This window comes from Clupea harengus, chromosome 7 (assembly GCF_900700415.2).
Source record: "Clupea harengus chromosome 7, Ch_v2.0.2, whole genome shotgun sequence".
Lineage (NCBI taxonomy): Eukaryota > Metazoa > Chordata > Actinopteri > Clupeiformes > Clupeidae > Clupea > Clupea harengus.
Window position 1 is genome coordinate 11896894 of NC_045158.1, and position 22022 is coordinate 11918915.

The following is a 22022-nucleotide window of genomic DNA, read 5'->3' on the forward strand; positions in this document are numbered from 1 at the left end:
CTGATTAATTAAACACTATTGATATCGATAACAAACACAAACACCTTTGATTAGCGTTTTTTTTAGACGCGGTTGTGGAAGTAGGGAACGCTACGATTTTTTTTTTTTTTTGCGTTCACTAGGGGGGCCCGTCATAATATCTTGCACCTGGGCCCGTCGTTACTACGTTACACCACTGCAAAGGACACTTACACATATTTTCCCAATGTGTAATTTCATTGTAAATAATTATTTTCCAGAATATTTATAAAGGCTAGATAAGTATTTTTTTCTTACTTAAAATAAATAAAGAATTGAAATACTAAAAGATTCTACTTGTGCAAGTATTCAACCCTGATACATCAATACTTGGTAGAGACCCCGGTTTGCTGCAATAACAGCCTCAGGTCTTCTGAGGTGAGACAGTACCAGCTTTCCACGTTGTTCTGCAGTGTTTTTTCCCCATTTGTCTTGGTAGAATTTCTATAGATCATCTAGGGTGGTGGAATGGCGCTTCTAGATTGTGGTGGCACAGATTCTCAGTAGGATTTTGATCAGGGCTTTGACTGGGCCGTTCTAGAAAATTGACTTTACTCTTTCTGAGCCACTCCAGTGTTGCCTTAGCCTTGTGCCTTGGGTAATTGTCCTACTGCTGGGTAATCCCTTTCCAAAGCCTTAATTTTACAACAGACTGCACTAGCTTTTCTTGTCATATTGTGTAGGATTTATTTCCATTTATTCTCGATTCAAGTCTCCCGGTTCCCCTGATGAAAAATATCCCCACAGCACGATGTTACCACTGTCATATTTAACAATTGGGATGGTGCCTTTTGAGGCATTGGCAGTAGCACTTTGACAATTGAATATAAAAACCTTTTCCTGTATCTTAGGCATCCTCCATACATGATTTAATGTGGATCTTCAAAAACAATGGTTTATCTGCCACCCTCCACGAGTCCAGTCTTATGGATAGCTCTAAAGATTGTGGACTCCTACACCTGCACCCCAATTCCAGCCACTGGAATTGTAGATGTTTGTACTTTGTAGATGTTTCAGGGTGATGTGTGGACTGTGGTGGCCTCCTTCACCAGTTAATATCTTCCTCGGGTGCTTGGTGTTGGGGACATTATTTTACCGATACCAGAACTCCTTTTTTTTCTTCAACATTATTATTATAACCCCCCTTTGACAATGCAGCTAACCTTAAATATTTTAGCAAGCAGCCATTTTTTTTTTTGAATTTTGTCAAAGCTCTTGGAAAATCCCTCTTAACATATAGGCTAAACAGTAGGCCCTGTCCATAAATACAAGTGCAAAGTAAGCTATAAACTCATCGCCGAGTAGGCTACTATGCTGTAAGAGGTGATTACTTTCAAGGGGGTTGAATACTTTTGCAAGGCACTGTCTCTCTCTCTCTCTCTCTCTCTCACACACTGTTTCTCTTTTTTTTTTTTTTACTTTATTCTTTCTCGCCTTGTGTTTTTCTTTCTTGTTTGTTTCTCTCTCTCTAACTCTGCCTCTCCCTCAGGTACTCAAAGAGCTACCTCCTAAGGAAGAGAAGGTGGAGAGGTGTAGCATGACTGCTAAGCAGAAGGAGCTCTACACCTCGCTGTTCAACAAGTTCAAACGTACCATCCCTGGAGAAAGTAGGTCCCCTGCCAAGTCCAACAGAGTCATTGAGTCATAGGGGTTACATTCCAACTCCAGATGTACATTTCATTCAGGACTGTGTCTGACTTGTTTCTCCAACAAATGTCACCTTTGCCCTTGTTCGCTGTGTGCTATCTTAACTGCATCCTGACCCTGTCTTTATTTTTGCCTCTCCTTCAGAGAAAGAGTTGAATAATGTGATGATGCAGCTGCGGAAGATGGCCAACCACCCTATGCTGCACCGGCAGTACTACACCACCGAGAAACTGGCAGCCATGAGCCAAGCTATGCTGAAGGTTAGCATGTGACTAGCCACGTCTGACTCAAGCACATTCAGATTGTGTATTCTGAGTCAAAACATTTCAGTGATATTTGATTCACATGTAGTGCAAAAGCACAGCATTTCAGCTGTTTTGTCATTAGGGGGTAGGATGACTCCTTCACAAGTGGCTGAAACCTGTCAATGCTGCATATTGCTTTGTCATATCATTTATCTGAAGAGTGAATTTCCTTTGTTGTTCAGGAGCCGACACACTTTGATGCAGACGCTGCTCTGATCCAGGAGGACATGGCGGTGATGTCTGATTTTGAGCTGCACAACCTGTGTCTGCGGTACCCATCCGTGCACAGCCATAAGCTCCAGACCGAGGTGCTGCTCGACTCTGGCAAATTTGATCTGCTCACACGACTACTGGCCTCCCTCAAAAAAAAGGTACCACAAGCTCCTACACCCCTCTCAACTGTCATCTCTCTCTGTCACTCACACTATTGTTCTTCTAATGTCCATCACAGTGTTTGTTTGTCTCTCCATTTTTCTGTTGGTGAATCTCTCTCTCTCTCTCTCTCGCTCTCTCTCTCCTCTCTCTCTCTCTTCTCTCTCTCTCTCTCTGTCTGTCTCTGTCTCTGTCTCTGTCTCTGTCTCTGTCTCTGTGTCTGTCTGTCTGTCTCTTCATACTCTCACTTAGACCCATTCATTTTCCTTATCCTTTCTTTTGTGTTTAATCCTGGGCATCTGTCAACAGGGAGACCGAGTGGTGCTCTTCAGCCAGTTTACCATGGTGTTGGACATCGTGGAGCTTCTGATGAAACACCTTGACCACCGCTACATCCGGCTGGATGGGTCCACGCCCATTGCAGAGAGGTAAAGGGTGCCGAGTTCAACACACACACACACACACAGAGAGAGAGTCAGCAAAGTTCTTAATTCTCCCCTGTTCTTCCTGCTGAAAGGAGGGGAGCTGTGACGGCTTTCTCACACCTCACGTAGGCCGGGAACAGAATACACATGATAAACTTAGAATAATAACACTAAAATGACCATTAGGTCAGATATATTGAATTATTGCCTATGGAATATATCTATTAAACTAATTATCAAATGTCGGTCCCTTCATTGCTCCAGGATTGGCCTCATCGATAACTTCAACAACGACCCCGAGATCTTTGTGTTCCTGCTGTCCACTCGTGCCGGGGGACAGGGCATCAACCTCACGTCCGCCAACGTGGTCATCCTCCACGACATCGACTGCAACCCCTATAACGACAAGCAGGCGGAGGACCGCTGCCATCGCATGGGCCAGACCAGGTAGGTGTCTGTACCAGCCATCAGTGGACTGTCAGGGCCAGAGTCTAATACCTGTCAGACCTTTGTGGGATGAAGATGACTTCTGTGAAGTGAGAAGTGAATTTAGAGTGTGTGACGGGGTGTGTCTTGTTCTCTTTTAACCCACAGGACTGTGAAGGTCATCAAGCTGGTCAGTAAAGACTCTATTGAAGACGTCATGCTGCGAGTGGGCCAGGAAAAACTGAAACTTGAAGAGTGCATGACAACTTCAGACACTGGTGAGCACGGGCCAGCGAGTGGGTTGGTTTGCTTTCTTTCTTCCCCACTGTCCCATGCTACGATAAACAAGAAAGCTTTATTATCACGTAAAAGGAATTAATCCAGAATACATAACAAAGGAGGATTTCAAATGGTCCAGTCTGGTGTTTTGGGTTATTATTATCTTTTCAGTTGACTGAACTCTGACTCTTTCTCTCTTTCAGGGGACAATAACTCCATGCCAGAGGATATGGCTTTGCTCTTGAGGGTCTCACTAGGCCTTTAAAAACCAATGAGGGTATTGTCACAGGACATCTTTTTTTTCTTTTTTTTTTTACTGTTTTTAATTGTTGTCCGTGTCTGTGCCTTGTACATCTCTGTGGAATTAAATATAACTTGAACTCTCTGTGGGATTTTGTGTTATTGAGTTGCATTACTCTTCTACCGGTATGTGCCACTTTATTGTCCGGCATACTACCATACTACATGCTAGATGCATACGTTTTGTGTAAGGCATGCGTATCAAAATTGAACAATCACACTTGGCCTTGTGTTCTTCATTAAGGATTGCACTACTTTCTGGTTGTTTCCAAGGAGACACTTTCAGGTTTGGCAAGGCTCCATGCTACAATGTGGTAAATCTCAGTATGCTAAAGGAGTCTTGACCCACATTAAACTGCTTCATGTGGTTGGGGATAACTAAAGGGCCTATGATATCACTGAAATGGGGGCAGTATCTGCAGATTTCCCTTCTGAAGAGCTTCTCAGTGAGCCTGGGCCTTTAACTGGTCAGGCACCAGGAGGGCACGGGCTGAATGTACAGGAGGGTGTGTGGAGTATTGAGTATGCAGCCCTCTGCAAACTTGTTTTGCTTACATAAGCATCTCTCAAAATAGTCAGTGGTAGTTACTGGGCCATAATCCCCCACACATTTCAAACAGGCACATGACTGGATCTGTTCATGATGCTTGTGCTTTTTCAGTCCTAACCCCCTAATTTCTGTTTGCATTCAGGGATTGCAAATGAACGGCATAGTGGTGATTTTCAACAAAAGGACAGAACCCTTTATTTAAACTTCTTATTTAAAACTTGAAACCCATTAAGACAAATATTTAGTGAAAAATACCAGGAATATCCTGCTGCAGCAACATGGTGCTGCTTTTGTGAGGGGGACGATAACATATCCTAACATTCGCAGAAAAATGACCATTTTAAGATGCTATATGAAAAATATAAACAAAGTACAGTTTTCCAAACAGTGATCTAGTCAATGTTACAGCATTTACTAAGACTTAAACAGTCACAGACAGATGATTGACAGGTGACTACCGTTTGGGAGAATACCTCTCACACCTGTAACCTGTCAGGTGAGTATCACACAGGATGGCATAGGAGAAGTACAGCACCCCTTTGCTCAGCTTGCAGCCCTGCGTGTGGACCCCACGCTCTGGGATCAGGACGCACCTCCCCGGCATGTCGTTGTAGAGCACATCACTGTCCCACACCTCAAGAATCAGCTGGTGGCCCACCTCGATTGCACCAAAGTTGTAGGTGATGTTCCACCACGGGTTGTTGTCGTTCTCAACGACATCGGTCTCTCGATACTTTCCGTTGTACCAGATCTTGACAAAGGCGTCCGTCTTGGTGAACGTGTCGGCCTTCAGGCCCGAAGCTCTCTGGATCTCCACCAGGAGTTTGCCCCTGGCAGTCCTCAAGGGGCAGCAGTTGTGGTCCAGATTTTCAGAGGGGGAGCACTGGCTGTTCCTCTCCACGGGGGCCATGTTCTCCTCTATGTACTCAGACACCGCGCTCTTGAGATTACCTCTGATGTCTGGATCGTTGACCAGGTGATGGACGGGGTATATGGCGTAGGATACCACATCTGGGTTCTCTTGCAAGCTGCTCATCCAGTTGGTGTAGCCCTCGCCTGGGCTCTGCTGGAACAAGACATCTGGGAAGTACTTCTCCCCGCCCAGCACCTCGATCTTGTGGGTCATGAAGCCTTGGTAGAAGCCCATGCTCATGTTGTCCTTCAGCATGTCCATGCATTTGTTGGAGAGGGACGCGTTGGCGGGGAGGAAGCCCAGCACCAGCTTCATCTCCAGGTTCAAACAGTTCTTGATCTCCGTCTCAGAGAAGCCCTTCAGCGTCGCCAGGCAGGTCCGGAAGGCTGTGACCCTTCTCACCCGGCCGCCCAGGTGCACGTGACGAATGTAGTGGGTGCCGTACGTGTCGATGGTCCTGCGGTACATTGCTTTGGTCTGGTTGTTGTACTGCTTAGGCAGTCTCTGAAGGTGCTTATTAAACTCGCTGCTGAGCTCTGGATGATCAGTCACCCTGTAACTGCAGAGGAGATAAAGAGGATTTATGACTAATAACCACAGATGGTCTCACTCCCCTTAAACAGATAAACATGGCTCTAATACACTGTTAAAATACTATTCTTTCCAACACATACACAGTGGCATAACTATAGGAGCAAAACAACAATCGTAAACACTTTCTGTTCACAGCTTATCTGTGCTTTCCAGACACCGTGTGAGAAAGGGTTTGAGGTTCTGTAGGAGACCTGCAATTGTGAACTGCAATCACACTCAACCAGGACACTTGAAGCCCTATGTTCAAAGTAAGATAAGAACCTCTTCGAATATGGTGAGGACCAGTGACAAAAGCGCTCTCATTGTATTCCAGATAAGCTGGACATGAAAATAAAAATTGAAAGTAGTTAAACTAGGGGGGATATTAAATGAAATTGAATATTAAGCTTATGTGATATTAAATGTCGCATGTATGATAGTAAACCACGTGTATTTTGTATTTTATTTTATTTATTAATAAAAGCCTGAATTGTAGCTCTGCTGGCACCTTCGAGCCCAAGAACAGTTTTGAACTATGCATGGCTTTCCTTTACTGTCACAAACTCATCCTGTAACAAACTTTTAGATATCTGAAAAAACCCTAGATTATTTTATGTTGATCAGTTAAAGCAGCAATAAGGAGTTCTGTTCCAAAACGAACAAGCTAACTACCTTAAAAAGGCATGCAAAAACCTTGCAAACACCACCAACAGCCCAGTTGACACTGATACTGTATATGCTGGTCAACACTAACTGGTATCTTTTGGCAGTATAGCTGGCAATGTCATGCTGTGAAAGCTTTTCTTCCATTTTTGCAGGGTGCTCCAGCCCGGAACACAGAACGACATAGGGCATACCCTAGATGGCTAGTGGGAAAGACATACAGTAGGTGTTGATCTGTCCTTCACATGACCATATGCAATCAAAATGAATTTGAGGATGGTACCAAAACTAGCTACCTATAAAACTATACCTCAAAAGGTGTCAAATTGTTGCATAGTGTTACTTTAAGTTCCCTAGGACTACATTAGGCCCATGTAATAAGCCCCAAATGTGTGTAGCATCACTGACCTGTAGTATGTGCATGTGATTTCATGGAGGGCAAAGGTGGCTTTGTCCACGTTGTGCTGAGTTCTAGCAAACTTTGCGATGTCCGAACGGCTGCCTCCCATAAGCACTTTGCCGTACGTATGCAGGTTTAGGTCTATGCCCCAGTTGTTGTTGATGAGCGCGGAGGAGCTCTTGACGAGGGAGTCGACCGTGTGATGGAGTGCGCTTGACAGCTGCTTACTGCACCGGCTGAAGGGTCTCCAGTCCAGGACCATGGCCGGAAGCTTCTGCACTTGCCCACCCTGGAAGCGGTTCTCGCACAGCGTACAGGTGCCATTATCGGTGAGATGCGTTTTGACATTGATCAAGTACGCACCTTTGCGACGCATCTTTACCACATCGAAGCCCTCCCCGGCTAGATTGTAACCGGGCACAAACGGCACCTTCTCGCACTCTGACGGAGTTCCACTCCTGCATGCAGCGGCACTGCCCAGCAGTGAAAGAAGACAGAACATCAGCTGGAACACATAGCATTTTAGTGTGGCCATTTTTCTTCCGAGAACGTGACAGGTCTGAGACAAGAGAAAGGAATAAAAAGAGTTAACAGAAGCCAAGTTTAAGTTGTGCATGTGTGCTGTTTTGCAGCACATCCATTTCACCGGCTGAGTCTTTTCCTTTCTTTGTTCTATTTATAGGACGTTACCACAAGACATTTCCCTCAACCTCAGTAAAAACACTGTCCAGACAACTCCTGACAGCCAGTATTATGCCATATAAATCATGAAAAGCTATGATATAAAGATAAAGCTAAAGTGACATACACGTGAGTTGCCTATTTACAAACAAGGCTGACTTCAGTCAGTTTTATTGTTGCACAATGACACACAGCAACACACAGTGCTAGTATATGGATTATAGAGGAAACAACACTGTTTTATGGACCATCTTTAAATCAGGTTATAACCGATATTTTTTGCAAGCTATAAATATGACACCAGAAAGCAAGGAATCTACTACTGTGCATCTTTGTGGAATACCCTACCTTAATGTAGGTCAGTTGTTTCGGAGTTGCTCTGAAGATTTCCAGTTGATGGGAGTTATGTCTCCGACAAAGCAGCTCCTATAAGTCCTACTCTATAAGACAAAGACAGCCTGGGATTGGATTGAACATTTATTTCCCTCCTTCTAAAAAAAGCAAATCCTCTCTCTATTGCTCATTGGTGCCTCTGCATTTTGAAAAGCCCTTGTGTTGGAGCTGTAGAATCTCTTGTGTTTGAGGCAGGGCAGGGAGTTCCCCTTAGCCAGGCCCCTTTCCCTGCGGTCAGACTGTGTTCATCAGGCAAACTGTGTTGTTTTGATGTGAGCCGGGACTGACCGGCTGCCTCAGCCCCAGCTGTGCTGTGGGGGAGGTTCTCACAAGACCACGAGTGTGTGCGTGTGTGTGTGTATGTGTGTATGTGTGTATATGTGTATGTGTGTATGTGTGTATGTGTGTCGTGTGTGCACGTGTGGGTGTGTGTTTCACCAAATATGACTAAGCTGGGAGAGAGGGGAAAAAACATCATTGTCAATATATCCTTTAATCCCTTCTCTCTGCAAATGAGCGGAAGAGCATAGGCAGATTTGTAGAGCAATGTTCAAACAGACATTAGATACTGCAGCTCTGTGCAAGGAAAATCTGAAAATATCTCACCACTTAATATTTCTCAGTGTTGATTCAAGACTATTTGCATATTTCAAGACCATGGTTGATTTGAGATTTTATTTTAGAAAGAATTTTGTGTACTGACGGTGACAGGTACACAACAGGCTAAAAACAATTATCTGGACACAAACAATTAACTGCAGCCTCTGCTGTTAAATATAACAATGTATATTTATATAATATAATATAATACATATATATATATATATAACATACTGTAGATGAAAATATGATACTCTCAGGTAATATGGGCACTTCAAAATGAACACTGTGTCCGTTTCCACCAGTCCATACACAGCTCAACCCTTTTAATGAAATGGCCCATAGTAAGTACTTTGTATAATTACAGCATTTAGAAATATTCTGGCAACCTCAGGAAGAGGAGAGGACATTTGATTTGAGCATGCAGGCAGAAGCGAATCAAAAACCTTAGAGACTTAGCACAAGAAACGCAAACAAAACCACTCACCGCCCCAGTCACACACTACTGGCTCTGTCAAAAATTGTTTGTCTGTCTCAAAATACCCTGATCTGCTTTTTCTTTGCCCCTTTCTATTTACTGCACCCGGTGCCCGTGGACTGCTTTCACAGTCTCACTGAAAAGCACTCTACCTCACTTTCCCCTCCATCACTAATCCGACCATTGTTGCCGCATCGTTCACACTCTCTGCTCTCTGAAAACCCACACCTCCTTCTTTATTTGTTTCTCCCCCTTGCCAGTAGCACAATTCCTATACGTATAAAGGTGAGCACGATGCAAGCCATAGTGACCCAAAGTATCTCCCATCCTGTTATATTCGAGGGCGACTTGGAGGATGCCTTTGCAGATGGGTCAAGCTACTCCGAGAGCCTTCTGATGTCCTCGGGCTTGGCCAGTCTCCACAGTTGCTATGGAAACAATATGCGAGCGGGATCAAGACATCCCAAAATTTACATTGGGTTTAGGGGCAGTTGTAATTGTGCCCCTTGAATTCTGCCTAGCAACCCGTGACCAAGAAAAAATAAATCATACAGATCGTACTCAGACAGATCTACGCCACTAACTTTACTGCTCGTTAGCTATCGCTAGTTTTCTAGTGTTTTGGAACCAGCCTCTGTGTTTCAAGTTGCAGCCTGAAATAATTTCTGTTTATAAGACAACATTTTATGTAAGTTTTGTTCATTTAGCAGCATGATTTGTTGCTGTTATTTGTTTCAGTTGTGCCTTTCTCTTCATGTTGTATAAGTGTGCCACAAGCTTGATAAAGCATGCAAGTTATATGAACTATGTGTCTATCTAATCTTTTTTACTTTGTTGCCATCTATTTTACTTTGTTGCTGTATTATAAACAACATATTTGTGTCACGCTGAACATGTGAAATGTATTTGAAATAGGATTTCTGCTTCCTGCTGGCACTCAAACTGCAGCCCATAGCCTATGCCTACCTGTCCATATAGGCCTACTGCTTATAATAATCAGCTACCTCTATTTTTGTGACGATGACATGACGTCATACAAAATTGCCCCACCAGACATTTCAGGGAGAAAAAAAATTGGAGGACAACTCTGGAATTTGGTTAAAAGGTTCCGTCTTGAAAGGCTATACCGATTCCCCAATGAGGTAACCTGAAAACTCCAGTTTCATTCGGAGTGGAACATCAGAAATTGTCAATGCGAACACATCCTATTTCCACAAACTCTCTTAGAACACATGCGAAAAATCCAGCATCTGACCCTTTCGACATGGCACTCATACTCACTGTAATCCTGCTCTTGCAACTCTGACTACAAAATAATGGATTTGAATGGCTCTCCACATGAGTAATCACCAGTGTCTGGATATGCTTGTGCATTGTCGTTACATAACGGATCTGCATCTGGTATGCACTTGCTACACTGGTGATAAACCCCTCCAAAACTAAGATTGGTTGCCGAACCTTCACAAGAATCATCGTCTATATTGGCTTGACACATCCAGGACGACGATTGATCTTGTAATAATGCTTGACAGCCTGATGCACTAACATCGCCATCTTACACACAGTTGGTTTTGGAAGGTGAGTAAATGCTGCTGTTCAGGAATAATAATAATAATAAACCTTATTTGTATATACCTTTCATACAAAACAATGCAGCTCAAAGTGCTTAACAGCAAAGAAATGACATACACAAAGAAATTAAACCTTTAAACCCCTGGGTTACTGTGTGTCAATGATTTTACTTGGACTTCTCAGTCTTCTTATTAGTAGCAATTAACTAATAGAATCATTGGTATCCATAAAATCATCAATACATAACAATCCCTTGCTGTTTATTAACTGTACTTGTCAAAGAAATTAAACTTTAAATTAGTAGATTTGGGACACCTGCACGCAGTTGAATCCTACAATCTTCAATTGCTTCTACTCACAAATGGCAAGGCTGGCATTTCAGATGTTAAGGTTCTTCCTCTCAGAAGGGAGAGTGATTGTGGGAGTGACAACTGAGACAACACTGTGGGAGTGACGACTCTTAGACAGTAACAATGACTGTGACTGAGATCTGAAACACCCGATTAGAAATATAAGAATGGAGACTCACTCACAATAAATGCAATGCAATCCTGGCATGGTCGATAGGCACAAGATTATTGAAGGTACAGTATATAGGATTTAGTGGCAGTGGCGAGGCTGCAGATTGCAGCCGACTGGATACCTCTTCCTTTCCAAGTGTGTAGGAGAAGCTATGGTGGCCGTAAGGTGACATACAAATGCCCTCTTTAATAGCAGTGTTTTGGTTTGTCCATTCTGGGTGGGCTACTGTAGAAACATGGCGGTGCAACATGGAAGGCTCCATGGAAGAGGACCTGCTCCACATAAAGGGCTCATTCTAAGCTAATGAAAACACATACATTCATAGTTACACGTGAACATAATTATGAATACTATATTCCATTTCTAATAGATCACTCTAAATCCTCCATACTGCACCTTTAAGGGTGCTTTCCTGTCATTGTTGCAGCATGATGCCTGGTTAGAACAAAGCTCCGTCATGGCCCTGGGTGAAAGAGTATGTGGTGTTTCCCTCCTAATTGCCTCCACCCGGCAGCACACCCAGGGCTGGTGTTCTCATGACACTCCTGCAGCCCATTGTTTGGCCGGGGAAGAGACAGAGAAATACAGTGATCCAAGACATAAGAAGATTTCCCAAACAAGACCAAATCTGTCTATCAGATCGAGCTGCGGCGAACACAAGATATTGTTTGTTACCAAGGTCGGCCTGTGGCATAGGTGATACAGGTAGCTGACTAGTGAGGGACTGTTTGTCACCTCAACCTTGACATCCTGCGCTCATGAGACAAAGATTTGTGTGATCTCAGGATGATATTTATAGCGTGACCTAGAGCTTCCTGTTGAAAACTGTTAGTTTCGAGTTCTTGTAACAGACAAAGCTGTGAAAAAAATATGTTATATATCCTGTCTTTGTCTTTGGTCATTATCTGTTAGCATGAAGCAGGTAACACACAGGTTAGAGATCGGGCTAAAGCACTGAAATCATTTTAGGGAATCACTTTTATTTGTCTTTATGTAATGCAGATTTAAGCCTACTGTAAATATGATCTCTTAACTTTCCTTGCCTCACTTTAATAATGAGAAACTTAAACTCTTGTTTCAACAAATAACCATAAAGTTTTTACCTAAAGAAATATTGAAACTGTCCCCGTCAGATTTACTGATAACTAGGTGATCATCAGATGATCAACAGCAGTTCTACAAAAAGTAATTCCCCTGTGTTGGGAAATCAGATCAGGACTGTAGCAAGAAGCTGCAGCAGGGTTACCACTTAGATTCCGGTTTGTTGCATCCTGAAGCTGGCTGTTGTTGGTCACTGATGAGCTGCAAGCTTTTGCATCTGCTTTTTGCATATGATTTGTTCCCAGTATCGGTCAGTGACGGACCAGAAGTAGGTCACTTGGGAGAGATGCTGTATGTGCGTTGACTGTTGATGTCCAGCAGGGCTTCTGCTTTTTTTCCTTGAAAAAAAGTTATCAGAACAAATACTTAGGTCATACCTTTGATGGCCACTAGATGGCATAATGTAGCAGACAGAGGAGATAACTTCACAGACGGATGATCAGTGGGAACATTGAGGGAGGGAGCGATTTCATGCTTTGTATTTTTAAGTTTTTTAACCTGACATTAAAGAAAACAGAGGTTTATAAAAAATTATACTACATTTAAAAAGTGAAAAAAAACAAAACAGTATTGATTTGGCTTTGTGTTAAAATGCTGTTGCCATATCTTTCAGGTTTTTCATCTGTGTCCGGATGAAACACCTTAGTTATCAGTTGCTGGCATCTGTACATGACTAGCGAGAAGTGAAAGAGGTGTGATGAGGATCTGGCCCTGTGGTCAAGAGTTGTCCTGAAATGTTACCCTGTGACAGCCTTCAGCTCAATCTCTCCCACAGGGAAGTTTCTGGTACATTTCAGTATTGATTCTGGACTTTCCCCACAATACCAGTCTTCCTCTTTCTCTGATTTACAGACCTATCACACAGGTAGTGGCTTCTAAATGAGGAAGTGGAGCCCTTGATAAGTGTTGAAGCCTTATCATTCATCAAACCTGTTTATAAACAGGGAGCAGATATCTAGCTTCTCTAAGTGCAACATTCTGATAGAAACATTTTGATAGAAAATGCTACACCATGGTAACTAATTTCACTAGAAATCATAGGCTACTCAATTTTTTATATGGCTTTTCCTTTGAAAAGGCCAACAAGCTATTTTTGTTACACATGTACCATTTTAACATGATTAATTAGGTATCGGTTAAGGGAGTTGATCATTATGACACTAAAGTAATGGTAGCTGAAAATGGAGTTTTGCAGTTTTAGTAAGTCAATATCTATCAAAATACTGATGTATATATAGCCCAAATTACAAGAACCAAGAGAAAGAGAAAGGTTTCATTAATTAAGAATGGCCTTGATTTGACTAGGTAATAAATAAGCCAGTGAAAAACAGGCATCTGTCCACGTTATCCACATGTTCTGGAAAGTTGTACTTCAGTTTATTTCAGTGTTTGTTAGTAAAAAGTTAAATAAAAGGAACACATAAAAGAACATGTGCAAGAAATGTGCAAAAGGACCCTTTAATTGAGAAAAGAAATGTTTCTTTATCTTTTGTTAGCTTTTCACTGATTGTGGTGTACCCTCCCCTACATTCCTACAACAATCAAACATTGCATTATTTAAATTCTATTCATCTGAAATGCTTGTACCTCCTGTTTTCGTATTACCATTTATTCCACAGCGTATGCTCCCAATGTTAACACACAAATTTAGTCAAGCTTAATCTTGATGCAGGCAGCTTAAAAAGGCAGATTCTGAATGGCAGCATTGTTAACAAAAGTACTAGAATATGAGTATAATGACATATAAAAGGAAAAGAAATGACATTCATTCATCATGATACCTTTTTCTCTCAACTTTCATTAGTTTAACCTTGTGGGGAGCCCCGACACTGAGACTAATACCCAGAGGAGTTATGGGAGCAGGACCTGGGTTGGGCTGTCACTCTCACTCTCTGACCGCGGCTCAGCCTGGGTCTCTCCCTCTGACTCCGTTTGCCCTTTGCCCCTGATCTCCTCATATCCGCTGCCAATCAGAAGCCTAGTTCCCCTCTTCTTCCTCCTCATGACGACAACCGCACCTACAACTACCAGGGCAATCAGTGCAATAACACCAACAGCAACTCCAAACTTTTCCCCTCCTGACATCTCTGAGTTCTGCAGCTCTGATAAGTTTAGGATCTCGTCTGCGTTGGCCAGTTTCCACATCTTTGTGTCTCCAATTCGGACCCAGGCCTTGCCGCCCTCGGTCATGACCGCCACGGTGTTGGTGGCCGCCATGTTCATGACTGGGGAGCGGGTAAAAGGCGGCAGGTGGATGGGCAGTAGCTGCCCCCCGGTGAAGATACCTGACTGGACGCAGTAGAGCACCTGACACCCGTCGCTTATGGCGGCAAGGTGCTGGCTGTATTTCGGCGGGCAGCGAGGATGACCTCCCATGAGTGGGTTGCCAGACTTGCAGCTGAAGAATCCCCCAAAAGGCACAGAAAATCGAGTGCCTGCCTCATAGTCGTTACTCAGGCACACCATCAGTCCATTGGCGAGCAGTTTAAGAGGGATGTAGTTGGGAGGGCAGCTTTTAGATTTGGTTAAAGGATTCTGTAACAATGGGCTGTAGAGACCCCCAAAGAGATACCCAGAATCCGTTTTTGTTTCTTTGCTTGTAGAGCACCAGTATGTATCAACTTTGGCACGTCTGACATAATAGGAGTCGCCACACAAATCTTTGCAGCATGTTGCAACTAACCAACAGCGATGGCACTGCCGATGGCATTCATAACGACTATATCCCTCCTCCACCACCTCAGATCGTAAAAGGGTTGGTGTGAAGGGCTCGGGACAGGAGTAATCCCCAGTGCCTGGGTTTTTCTGAGCTTGTGCATCACAAATCGGATCTGCATATGGTGTGAGTTTGGTGCACTGCTGATAGACGCCGCCAAAGCTCAGGTTAGTTGCTGGGCCTTCACAACTACTATCATCTACATTGGCCTGGAAATTGAAATTCTGAGAGTCTGGCTTGACACACCCTGGGCGTGTGTTGATGGAGTAGTAGCGCTCTACAGCTTGACGCACTGATGTTGCCAGCTTGCGAATGGTTGGTTCAGGAAGGTCAGGAAACGCTGCCTTGGTAAGAAAGTAATGCAGTGGCATTCCCGCACGGTCTATAGCTACCAGATTGTTGAGGGTGCTTTCTTGCCATTTTTGCAAAGTGATGCCAGGGTAGAACAAAGCCCCACCGTGGCTCAGGGTCAGAGAATACGTCAAGTTTCCCTCATAACTGCGAGTTTCTGACGTTTCATGGGAGCCTTTGCCGTCAATGTTAAAGCTAACTTTATTGAAAAAGTTCAATCCGGCTGAAGCGCTCACAGTGGACCGTGAAGTGTCACTATTGGCAACATAAGAGGCCTTGAGATAGTCCTCCTGCACCAAAGAAGCGCCGGCTTCAACTGTGGTTATCACGTGAGTGCCGTAGTCAAGGACTAGCTTCTCTGACAGGTAAGCTGCTTGCCGAGTATCATTGTTTTCTATAGCATCGGCAATTTCCTCAGCCTGATGGGCGAATCGGGAGTCCAGGGTGAAGTCTGGATACACCTTCACCGTGTAGAGATGGTTCCGCACCTAGAACAAATTAATAGGAATATAACCCAAATAGCAAACATTTATCAGTCCACTGGTGGATAGTGTAACTAGTCATGGATATTCGTAAAATAATATAAAACAATTAATGGAATTTCTTCATATCCCTGGCATAGTCTATTTACAATTCCACCCGTTAAAGAGAAGAAGTTCATGGTAGCCTATTAGGCTCTCAGGGTGAAAATGAGTTTTGACTATTAAAGACTATGCTATGCACTGGTAACATCAATACAAAATGTTAAGGGTTTGTCAAAATGACTGAAGAAGTATAAATCAGTAGAGACTGTAAACTGTTTTGAAAGGGAGTCGCAAAACGGTGGGCCATTTGTCTCTAACTCACCAGCGGACCGCCAGCTTTGACCCCAGTGGGCCAACGGTGGTCCACTGGCGTTTTGCTATCAGGGAAGGATAACATGCTAGCGTTTGTGCAATAATCAGGGAGGTTCCAAATTGCCACAAACTCATCGTCATGAGATTTTCACCCTGGGTTGCCTAATATTCTACCATGTGATGCTGTTTAACATACAAATCATATTACACTGTTTAACATGAGTTGTGTATGACAGCAATAATATGTTTTGTATGAGAGCAATCTGTTCACTTAACAAAGCTAATTAAAAAGCGGTGGTAATTCTCAGATAACTATAAGAATAAACAAGATTAGAAGTAAAGTACAATATGCATATTTCTGGTGTGATTTATGTTTTTCTAAACTTAAAATGTTATACCTGAAATTTAGACTTGGCTACTAAAAAGAATGACAAGATAGTAGCCTATCACAGTATCATACGCAAATGTTATGCAATCAATGCTTGACATGTAGTAAATTGTATCCATTTTTTTTATTTGCATGTGCCATTAAGTTCTCCGATATACACCTACCTGTATACGGGCAGTAACAGCAGTGTCTTTGACCTGATGTGTTTTCATTCGTTGATTCTCTGAGGAGAACTTTGCGTTGAGGACGGAGAAAAAAGAGGCACCTGTGTTGATCGACTGGGAGGTGGAACTGTGTTGGTCGAGCCATGAGGAGATGATATCCGAATTGGTCTCCACACCACCGACCTTCTGTGGGATAACGAACACTTCATCGGGGATGAGATAGACTCCGTCCTCTGAGGTTTGGCATTGGGAATAACTGAAGTTCATCACTCTTCCCATGTCCAAATTACGGAGGTTGTCCCAGCCTCCACCAGGCAACACCTCTAGAGCCGGGATCGTTACGGTTTTCCGACAGTCGCGAAGCCCATTGCTTTGGCGAGAGAGTGGATGAGAGCTAATGTATCTACTGAGAGAGAGGACAAGGCAAAGGACTAGTTGGAGAGCCATGGTGTCCTGAAATGACTAAGCACACAAGTCGGGGCAAGTTATAAATATGTTCCTGGTTCCCCCAAGTCACGAGACAATTGCACGCAATGTTAATTTTGTTTCCACAGTTTCACATCACGAAATATACCGCTAGAAATAAATCACTTCCGCTTTATCATTGTTTGCCATTGTTTGTAGTTCCAACTTCTGACTTTAATTGTTCTTCGTTCTGCAGTTATTATCTTTGACTTGCTTCTAAAAAAGCTGCAAGAGTTGGTCCACTCACTTTAGGGTTGCCAACTTCCTCAACCCCAAATGAGGGACACTTTCTTCCAGGTGCGCGCTCGCGCGCCAACAGCTGACCAACAATAATGGAAATCGCAAGGTTTCATTAGCCATACCATAAACCTACTAATTTCAGTGTAATTTTGGCAAACCACTACTGTACTTGCTTGGATGTATTGTTCATAGTAATAGTCAAGACAATTATTACAAGTTTCTCTCAAATTTCATGTTGTTTTCTTGAAATAGCATTAGACTATAACCATATGCCACAGACACTGAAAAACTTTATTAGGCCTAAACCAACCATTGTCCTAACCTGATCAGCTCTGTGCTGCATCTGTTTCTTGAATCTGACCATTTATTAGTCATCAGTGAGAAGATCCTCTCTACAAAGGCATTTGAGCCTGGCACGCTGAGGACAAATCTGTTAACTCTAGCTTCTTAACAAGTTGATCGAGAAAGAAAAAAAAAGCACAGGTAAATCTCAGCAGTGTCGGTTTTTACTTCATCCTCAAACATTCTCCTCTGTACCATCGGACAGTTTTCCCCAAGGGACCTGAAATATGAGGTAAGAGCAGGCCAGGTTTCTAGGAGGAGTCACAGCAGGATGAAGGGAGAGCCATCTCGTGCACACATGACGCAATATCTCACGCCACTATATAACGACAAAAGCGAAAAAGGAACGTAATTCCTCTCTCCGAGATGCCGACACTGAGAAGTGGCTGTATATTTTGTAAAACAATGGCCTCAATATCCATGCATGTTTGCATGCATTATGTGCGACGTGGGACGGGCAATTAGCTTTTAGAATGCCATCGTTTGCGCTGCTGAGTAACTTGTAAACAGAGGGGTCATGCAGACGAAGTCTAGTTTGCCTGAACCCGGAGAGAACCGTCTCCGGATAGCCCTATCGTGCAGACGAACGCACTGTATCCGCACACTGTATCCGCACTCCCTCAAATCTGCGGTTCAAAGCATGCATACTATGTCTATGGTCCAAAGTGAGTAAACTCGAAATCCGGTCGCGAGTTGGTGTTCGTATGCACGCTATCCGCAAACCTAATCGGATTGCCCCACGTGATCGCATCATTAGACCAGCCAGAACAAGGACACAACCAGCATTATTTATAAAACTGAATGGGTTGCCATGGCGGAGTAAGTGTGGCTGCCAGTTATAACAGCTCTCCAGTTTAAAAAAAATAATTCTTCCTATTACCTTGCTGCTTTTCCACGTGAATTTCCCTAACGGGATCAGTGGTGGAATGTAACGAAGTATTTTTACTTCGTTACTGTACTTAAGTACATTTTTACGTATCTGTACTTTACTTAAGTAAAAATAATAGTGGATACTTTTTACTTTTACTCCATTACATTTTTGAGCTATTATCTATACTTTTACTCCGCTACATTTCTACAATATGTGTTGTTACTCGTTACATTTTATGAACACAGTTCTGCCAAAATGTTGCCCACACAAAACTATGGATTGCGTTGCTGTTTTGGAAGTTTAAACCAATCAGGTGGCTCTATCAACTCCAACGATATCAGAGTGCGCGTTTGGCAGCAGCACTAGCGGTAGCTTTGCCTGTTATACCTGAACATTCAACAGACAGCCTGACTACTGCCTATTCAACATGGATCCAGAGTCGGCCTGAACTGAGCCCTCTGATATGAGCCACCCTTGGCCCTATTTAAAAGATATGTTCGCGTTCAAAGGCCCTAAGAATGACTCCTGGAGGTTTCAATGCATTTTCTGTCTCCCTCAAAAAAAGGAGTTGCTAGCCTTCAATCAGAATCAGAATCAGAATCAGAATAGAATCAGAATAGTATTTATTGCCAAGTAGGTTTACACCTACCTGGAATTTGTTCTGATGTATAGGTGCATACAGTAAACATAAAAACATACAAACACAGTAAGTACTACACATAACATAAAACATAAAAACACAGTAAGTACTACACAAACACAATAAGTACTACAATTCAATACAAAAAGCAGGGCAGGAGTGCAAAAGTGGATGTGCAATGTGCAGTGTGCAATGTAGTGTGTGTTAACATAACACAGGCTTGAGGTGTGGGGGCGGGATGAGAGTCCACGTCAGGTGGCCTTGTTACTAAGGCCAACGGCAGCCGGGAAGAAGCTGGTTTTGTGGCGTGAGGTTTTGGTCCTGATGGACCGCAGCCTCCTGCCGGAGGGAAGGACCTCGAAGAGGTTGTGACCCGGGTGTGAGGGATCGGCCACAATCTTACCTGCCCGCCTCAGGGTCCTAGAGGCGAACAGGTCCTGTAGAGATGGCAGATTGCAGCCAATCACCTTCTCGGCGGAACGGATGATACGCTGCAGTCTGCCTTTGTCATTGGCAGTGGCAGCAGCGTACCAGACGGTGATGGAGGAGGTGAGGATAGACTCGATGATGCAGGTGTAGAAGTGCACCATCATTGTCTTTGGCAGGTTGAACTTCTTCAGCTGCCGCAGAAAGTACATCCTCTGTTGAGCTCTTTTGGTGAGGGAGCTGATGTACAGCCCCCACTTGAGGTCCTGGGAGATGATGGTGCCCAGGAAGCGGAAGGACTCCGCAGTGTCGACTGGGGAGTCACTCAGGGTGATGGGGGTGGGTGGGGCTGGGTTCCTTCTGAAGTCTACGACCATCTCCACTGTCTTCAGAGCATTTAGCTCTAGGTTGTTCTGCCCACACCAGGTCACCAGATAATTCGCCCTCAAATTTAAAGTAGCATATCGAGGCAAGCAGAGTGATTGCTATGCTAAGTTAATGTCCCTGACTTATATGTGTATTTAATTCGTTTACTGACATGATATTATAATGTTATCTAGCGAAATGCATGTTGACATACAGCAATAGCATCAAAAAACATGATTGTATCTTAATTATATATTTAACGTAGTGGTAAGATAAAGCTGGTAGGTTAGCTATGTCAAGCTAGCGTGCCTTGTTCTGTCCAGGTTTACAATTGCATTTGTTTTTCATGTTCCATGTTTTCCTTTTTTACACGTTTACAATTCAATAAAAGATTTAAAGATATCACATGGTGTCTTTATTGGTTTGGCTTAATGGTATTAACTTTGCAAATAATCCCTGGTAGATAACTTGTCATCCGCAGAATTGTAAGATATAGTGTGAACAGTATTACAGATGGTAGGCACAATAAGTACACCAACCTTTCCAATTAACAAATGTGGTTGCTTATAATTATAACTAGTAGTGACATCTGTAGAGGCATTTATTACCAGTAGCTATTTCTTTATCAAAATGGCACAGCCTAGACATTGAGAGACAACCCATTGCGTGAGTACTTTTACTTTTAATACTTAAAGTAAATTTAAAAGTAAGTACTTTTTACTTTTACTTAAGTAGGATTGTTGATGTAGCACTTTTACTTTTACTTTTACTTTTATTTTCCTGGGTACATGTACTTTTACTTAAGTACTAAACTTCCTCCACCACTGAACGGGATTAATACAAATGTATCTATCTATCTGTTGTTAGGAAAGGGATGACATTAACAAGCCACACTTTAATCTATCACTGTTTAATCTATTTGCATCAAGACCATTTTTCTAAAAACAGTTTTTAAAAGTGTCAGCAATAGCCTATATGAGCAAATCTGACGTGAAAAGATTTTTTATTATAGACGGAAGTTTCAAAACGGTCTGTAATAAAGATGAATGTTACGTTAGCTTTAGTCCTGTAAGACAAGGATAGCGATAGCTACTAGCTAGCGTTAACGTTACTTCAGAGGTAGCCTACAGTAGGTGAAGGACAAAGCCTTCAACAATAGCCTACATTTGTTGTTAGTAATAAAACCATGAAATTGGAAGCAATTGTAAACCATGAAACATCCAGGATCCACAGCACTTGCATTGTGGTCTCTCGCAGCTCAGCATCTCCATAAAGCACAGGCATTTAAACAACTCAGACATGTCATGTTGCACATTGCTTTGTTGCACTGTTCTAAACTCTTTATTATCAATAACAAATATTTTCGCTTAACCTACAGTCTGCTCTTACCACTGATTTTATAAACAACCATAATGTGTTACTGTGCAGATTAAATGTAGGCTATGCAGCTAAGCTAAACGTTGCTAGTTGAAGCTCAACTGCTGTCATATGTTACTTTATTAGCATGCTCCTGTCTTCTTCTCCGTTTTCTTCAGTTGTCTGTAGCACCTTAAAGCGCCACCAACAGGCGTGGGGGACGTACTACAGCTGAGTCAATCGGATTTGCTGGGTTCATGTGCACGTGATTTAAAAAGTTGATATGTGTGAAAAATGAACCCGGGTTCAGGCAAACTAGGCTTCGTCTGCATGAGGCCAGAGTGATGTTTTCCATAATTTACGTTCGCATTATCGGCTGCATACGCAGTGATGTTTCTTATATACAGCCTATCCTTAATTTTCCAGGCAGGTCATTAGAGCTTGTTGTATGTATGCCATTTGCCGTTTCATCGCTGTCTTCATAAAAGTCAAGCAGCTTGAATTGTACGCCATCGGACACAGAGAAATACCTCACGCATACTGGAATCATTTATCTATTTCCCTTATTCAAGGCAAGCAACAACCGTGTCCCATAGCAACGCTTGCGTGAGTTTTGGTGCGTTTACAGCAGTGTTGCCAACTT

The 22022-nt window shown here is 43.0% G+C and overlaps 3 protein-coding genes across 3 annotated transcripts in view; 1 reads left to right on the forward strand and 2 right to left on the reverse strand.

Annotated features, from left to right (window-relative positions):
* smarcad1a (SWI/SNF-related, matrix-associated actin-dependent regulator of chromatin, subfamily a, containing DEAD/H box 1 a) overlaps positions 1 to 3990 on the forward strand; it is a 16217-nt gene extending 12227 nt beyond the window's left edge. Inside the window, exons 17-23 of the mRNA XM_031570522.2 lie at positions 1508 to 1625; positions 1810 to 1925; positions 2153 to 2341; positions 2652 to 2770; positions 3032 to 3214; positions 3362 to 3471; positions 3676 to 3990. Of these exons, the coding sequence (XP_031426382.1) occupies positions 1508 to 1625; positions 1810 to 1925; positions 2153 to 2341; positions 2652 to 2770; positions 3032 to 3214; positions 3362 to 3471; positions 3676 to 3737 (897 nt within the window). The 3' untranslated portion in view covers positions 3738 to 3990. The remainder of the gene's footprint in view (positions 1 to 1507; positions 1626 to 1809; positions 1926 to 2152; positions 2342 to 2651; positions 2771 to 3031; positions 3215 to 3361; positions 3472 to 3675) is intronic.
* Positions 3991 to 4486: 496 nt separating this feature from the next.
* Positions 4487 to 8224, reverse strand: prf1.5 (perforin 1.5). Its single transcript, XM_012830612.3, has 3 exons — positions 7901 to 8224; positions 6880 to 7430; positions 4487 to 5794 (listed from the first exon to the last, which is right to left on the reverse strand). The coding sequence occupies exons 2-3, from the start codon at positions 7404 to 7406 to the stop codon at positions 4777 to 4779; spliced, it is 1545 nt and encodes a 514-aa protein (XP_012686066.1). The 5' UTR covers positions 7407 to 7430; positions 7901 to 8224; the 3' UTR covers positions 4487 to 4776.
* A 5463-nt stretch (positions 8225 to 13687) lies between these two features.
* LOC105902894 (macrophage-expressed gene 1 protein-like) lies at positions 13688 to 17163 on the reverse strand. Its single transcript, XM_012830574.3, has 2 exons — positions 16674 to 17163; positions 13688 to 15773 (listed from the first exon to the last, which is right to left on the reverse strand). Exons 1-2 carry the CDS (start codon positions 17118 to 17120, stop codon positions 14070 to 14072), a joined length of 2151 nt encoding a protein of 716 aa, XP_012686028.2. The 5' UTR covers positions 17121 to 17163; the 3' UTR covers positions 13688 to 14069.
* Positions 17164 to 22022: the final 4859 nt, after the last annotated feature.